We start from the raw sequence: 6,000 nt of genomic DNA, 5'->3' as shown, positions 1-6,000 counted from the left end.
TGGTGGAAAAAGCAAGAATTTTGCTGTAATTTTATGATAATTTTCTTCCGTATGTTGGATTAATTGTTATACCTACTGGCACTGTATAACTTTTGTTATCGATATGAAGTTGTTCTCTACAAAGAAATATCTACATATAGACAAGACTAATTGGTGTTACAAAGCAGCCTTCTCCTAAGTAATCTAAGTGTTAATCAAACTGCTGCACTAAATTTGTAATTTAAGAACTATGCCGAATGTTTTAGCCTTTCAAGCCCAGGAGAAAAGGTGCTCCAGTTCCTTTGAGCCATTGATCACCTTGGATAAATGGCCCAGCAGTGAAAGGTAGAGCCTCATTCCTGTTGGTAATAACTTTGTAGCCTCCCCATTTCACCCTCTGAGCAGTATTTGCTCCTGGACCGCCATTTGCATACTCTCTATAAAACAATGTATCAAGTGCAAAGTTTCCTTCCCATGGCATCCATCCGGCTGGCTGTATGAAGTCAGCCAGTTGCGATTCCATGATCACTGTCATGGAGTATTCTTTCCAAGGTCTTCCCAAGAAAGTTTGGACTTGGAATCTCTGTGGGAAAAGTTTTTGCTCAGGAACAATGCGGCAATTTTGGATGACTATACCAGTAGGTTCGCGTCTGTCTGATCTCCCCTGTGCAGTTACTGTATTTTTCTGACTAGGACCTGGCATTCTGACAATAATCAAACTGTTCTGAATAATGACTGCTCCATCGCCAAATATGAAATCAACAGTGCCTGAAATGACACAGTTGCGATAAAATTGGCGATGTGTTTGTGTATATAAGCTGTCTTGATATCCATCAATTCTGCAGTTATAAAATGCAGACATGTCTGATTGGACTCTGAGAGCCACTGCCTGATGTCCATCAGGACCTGCTGTGTTCTGGAATCCCATTCCCTTGGCCACGAATCCGGCTCCAACAGCAGCTGCAACAATCATCTAGTTAGTATTATCAATTTTTGAATGATGATTGTGAATTCATATAGGAAAGTAACTTTATAAACTTGCCAAAAGATGCACTCTGCATGGTTGAAATTCCTTTGGCATTGCATTTACTTCCAGTGACCATTGTCTTGCGAGGTCCATCTCCGTACATAAACACATTTACCTGATCCTTGGTAACAGTTATGTACTCATCATAAACTCCTGCTTTTACATATATGGTATATTTCCCTTTATTACCCTTCGGATATGCAGCAAGAGCAGCACCGATAGTTTTGTACTGTCCACTTCCATCTTGTGCTACAACGGCATTTGGTGTCACCCCCGCGTTGTTACTGGCTAACAGCTTTCTATCTGCAGACGAAAGCCACCTGGGATAACCATGCTTATCCTCACGAGCTACATTAAGAAGGCGTCTATTACTTGAAGTTGCATTTACAGGAATGTTAAACGACTTAAAAATATCAGACATTGTCGACACAATAGCTAATGCATTGCTTGTCAGCTGTGTTGCATTCAAAAGTCCATTTGACATTGTGGCATTTAGTTCATGATGATCAGCACATCCGTCAATGCAACTTTGCTGATACGAAATAACTGCACTCAACCAGTTCCTCAACTCAGCTTCTCTGTCTGACATGCTATGCAAATTGCTATCTCCAACAGATGAAAATGAGGCTTGCAGCTCCTCAACAGCAAATTGTAACAAATCTTGGCAATCTTCAACAGCCATTTTTTCTCGCGGTTTATTCACAGCTTTCGACAGTGTTCCTGATTTATCTAATGCAGCTTTTATTTCTTTTTGTGCAATATCAATAGCAGCTTGAATAAATTCCTTTGGAGATGCAGATTGATTATTAGCCAAAGCACTCATGGTATTAACACAAGCCTCCTTGTAATCAGTTGGAGAGCAAACTGAGGCAACCGGTTTCGTCGTGGTGGCCAGAGGATCTTTTCCATCACCGGATGATTTCTTATGCACAACATCAGAGCCAATAAGGCCTATAACTGCACCTACAACTGCAACACCTGCAACTGCAAACAGTACCAGTTTTCCTTTCATCTTGTTTCTATGTATATTACGTTGACTATCCTAATACTTATGCTTCAATGTTCCTTGAAAACATGTTTAAGATTGAAAAATTGGCTCTGATGAAATGCCAAAATTAAACACATGCATGCATGCAAGCTTATGGATTAAATATTATCATTTGAGTGTACGTCCTTTAAACAAGGTTTAAGGGAAGGTGATTAATCATTATTAGTAGTGTTCTGAGGAAAGTAACCACTAAAATAATTGAGGTTACATTTAGCAAAAAAATAAAAAAAATAAAAAAAAATAATTGAGGTTACTATCAAACCATTGTTTTGTTTAAGTTTGAGGTTTAAATCTATATTTTCTCTTTTCTTTTCCTCTTTGGTTTCTTCTTTCTTCTTTGTTTTGGTTTACTATTCTAGTGAACTGCCATACAAAGTTTGTTATTATTTTGGACAACTGGACAATTTATGTCTAAAAAAACTTATTAACAGTAAATTTTGTACCACATTTGGAATTAATGAATCCTGGACGTTTTATTTCACATTTATCATCTACAATAAATATTTGTAACGATCTTGATAAACCCCTCAATATTTTATCTCACATTTACTATCTTGATAAATTAATTGAAACTACCTTATAGCCCGTGCAATGCATGGGCATGTTCTACATTGAACGAATTGATATTATTTTAGTTATACTTTATGATAATATTTCATGTTATCCCCTCCGAATGTTGATGAATTTATTTGTGTATATGAGTAGATTTTTATTGTGATGGTATTGGTGCAATAGTGTTTATCTACAATTGACGTAGAGTTCCACCGTTAAGGACGATCTATGGAAGTTTTTTTAGAAATTTTAGTAATTGCCTAAACTACTGCACGATATAGTTGTTTGTTTATATAAAATTTTATTTTATAATTGTTACTTGAATTTTATTATTCTTCAATTTTAATTTCCGACCTTAGTAACTCTTTCCCCTCTCTCGAAAAATATTAATAAATTCACATCTCTCGACATACTAGGCGCTTCTTGGTTGTATTTCATATGTAAACTTTACCAAGATTATTTATTTTAGTTAATATTATTCGTTCACGCCATGATGACGCCGTAAAATACCATTGTAAACCAACATAATCATATATTTTATGAAGACCATAAGTTAAAGGTTTTTTTGCATAAATTAACACATAGATATACATATATATATTATATACATATATATGTGTGTCTATATATATATATATATATATATATATAAAAGTCCTGAATTTAATTTTTTTTGTGTAAATATAAGAATATATATATATATATATATTATATATACATATACATATATATGTGTGTGTCTATATATATATATATATGAAAGTCCTGAATTTAATTTTTTTGTGTAAATATAAGAATATATATATATGTATATATATTATATATACATATATATGTGTGTGTGTCTATATATATATATATATGAAAGTCCTGGATTTTTTTTGTGTAAATATAAGAATATAACACTTAAAGTATGACATGATTAAATATAAATATTTATTCAGTTAAAGGTATAAATGGTTGTGATGCACATAATCATATTTAATATATAAGTTTCTCTAGTTGATTTGTTTTTAATATTTAATTCGTAAATATTTATAGTAGACTATAATGTGATAGATATGGTATATGCCGTGTGATTGAAGGTGGGTGTGAAGTGAGAGATGAGGGGGCGAAGAGAGACGAAATATTCTTTACTCAAGTTTGACTAATTAATATAAATAAATAAATTTTATTTTAATAGTAAGATTTTGTGCGATTTTCGCATATCTTTTTATATTTATATATTTTTTTTGTCATTAAGATTAACCACGAACAATAATATTTTGTAAAAATAAATTTTATTATAATTTAAATGTACGACCACTTTTTTTTATAAATAACATCATTTTGTACTCAAGTTTCTCATGTATTAATATTATTTATTTTTTTATAATAATAATATTAATAATTATTATTATTATTATTATTACTATAATAATAATAATTATTATTATTATTATAATTTTTAATATATATGTTTTATAGACCTGCTATTCAAATTAAATATTTTTTATTTTTTAATAAAATTTAAAATTATTACTATTACTATTTTTACTTTATATTTAAAATTCACTTATTTATATTATTAATTTGATAATTAATAATTTATGTATTCTCTTCTTTAGAATTTAACTTACGTTAAAAATAAGTACAATTTTATTTTTTGTAGACAAACAAAATTGAATCATTAACTAAAAGAGAAATTTCATTTGAATATTATGTTTTTAATTTTCGAAGCAAATAAAAAGTACAAGACATGACTGGCACATGCCAAATAGAAAAACAAACTCAGGGTAATATAATATTTTTATTGTTTTACTCTGATAATTAAGAAACTGCTCTGAAAATATAACATCTTTAACTAAATTATTATATATATACACATGTACGAACATACGTACATATGTTTGTATGGATATATGTATGTATGTATGTATATATATATGGATACATGCATGGGTGCATGTATTTATATAATAATTAGTTATATATATATATATATATTAAGTATGTAATAATTAATCGATATTAGTAAGTCACTTATGGGATAGTTTATGTATTATATGATGCATGCATGTATCTCTATAATAATTAGTTATAAATAAATATATATACTAAGTATGCAACAACTAATCGATATTAGTAAGTCAATTATGTATTATATGAATTCTTATGCAAGGGTTATCATTTAAATTTTTTATACTAATTTTTTTTAATAGAGTATGTAAATTTTATGAAGAAATTATTTTTACTGACTTGCATATTAATGATGTTTTAATTGAGATAATAAAAATTACATGAATAAATCCGTATTAAATATATATAATAATGAATGAGTTGCATATTAATGATATTTTAATTGAGGTAATAAAAATTACATGAATGAATCGGTATTAATTTTATAATAATGAATGAGCATTAATGGTTAAAACAAATTATGTATGGATATTAATTACTGTATTTATGATTAAATTTGCTCAGCGAACCCCCCTGTTACTGTATTAGATATATAATAGATTTCAAGTAGTTCAAATTTGGCCTCAAATACTAAAAAAATAGAGTTTTTTCCGACCGTCACTGACAATTTTATAAATATAAGATAAAGTAAGAGAAGAAAGAACATTGAATAGGAGAGAACGTTGTTTATTATTGATAACGTAAAAACTGATAATGGAAAAGATGGGTACAGGCTGAATAAATAGCAGTAGTGAATTAACATGGGAATTGAGGACATTTCATTAAAAACAACAAACAAAAGATAACGGTACTGTCAGTTGGGACCACAATAAGCACTAGCTGGAGTCTCATTATTACTCTGAAGAGTAACAATCTTGTTTTTACTGCTCGATGTAACATTCCCCCTCAAGTTGGATGGTTGGAAAAGGTTACAAACATTTAACTTGGAATTGAAATAAGCTAACTGAGTTGAGCCAACTGCCTTAGTGAACATGTCTGCAGGTTGCATCGAAGAGAATAAATGGAATGTGTTGATAATTTCTTGCTGCAACTTTTCACGAATTAGATGACAGTCAATTTTTATGTGTTTTGTTCTCTCGTGAAAGACAAGGTTATCTGCAATATAGAGGGCTGATTTACTGTCACAGTAGAATGGGATTGGAAGTAATTGAGGTAGGTGCAAATCCTTAAGAACAGCTAGTAACCAGGTGACTTCACAGCATGTGTCAGTCATAGCTATGTACTCTGCTTCTGCAGATGATATAGAGATGGTGTGTTATTTCTTGCACCTCCAAAAAATCAGAGATGATCCTAGCATTATACAGAAACCAGTGAGAGAATGTCGAGTGGAAGGACAACCTCCCCAGTCAAAATCACTATATGCAGTGAGTTGAAGATGATCAGATGCTGAAATTACAATTCATTGTCCTGGAGATTGCTTTAAGTATCTCAAAAC

At 30.7% G+C, this 6,000-nt stretch overlaps 1 protein-coding gene across 1 annotated transcript; it reads right to left on the bottom strand.

The window, feature by feature from the left end:
- LOC141678512 (pectinesterase-like) lies at positions 1-2,110 on the bottom strand. Its single transcript, XM_074484860.1, has 2 exons — positions 1,022-2,110; positions 1-939 (listed from the first exon to the last, which is right to left on the bottom strand). Exons 1-2 carry the CDS (start codon positions 2,016-2,018, stop codon positions 242-244), a joined length of 1,695 nt encoding a protein of 564 aa, XP_074340961.1. The 5' UTR covers positions 2,019-2,110; the 3' UTR covers positions 1-241.
- Between the last annotated feature and the right edge of the window lie 3,890 nt (positions 2,111-6,000).

Source organism: Apium graveolens, chromosome 1, assembly GCF_009905375.1.
Source record: "Apium graveolens cultivar Ventura chromosome 1, ASM990537v1, whole genome shotgun sequence".
Lineage (NCBI taxonomy): Eukaryota > Viridiplantae > Streptophyta > Magnoliopsida > Apiales > Apiaceae > Apium > Apium graveolens.
Note: the sequence above shows the minus strand (reverse complement) of the source record. Positions and strands in the feature narration are given on the sequence as shown.

Excerpts from the sequence above, each read along its gene's own strand:
- LOC141678512 (XM_074484860.1), bottom strand. The coding sequence starts at position 2,018 with ATGAAAGGAAAACTGGTACTGTTTGCAGTTGCAGGTGTTGCAGTTGTA. Across the intron at positions 940-1,021 it reads CATGCAGAGTGCATCTTTTG|CTGCTGTTGGAGCCGGATTC; the intron begins GCAAGTTTATAA and ends TGATTGTTGCAG.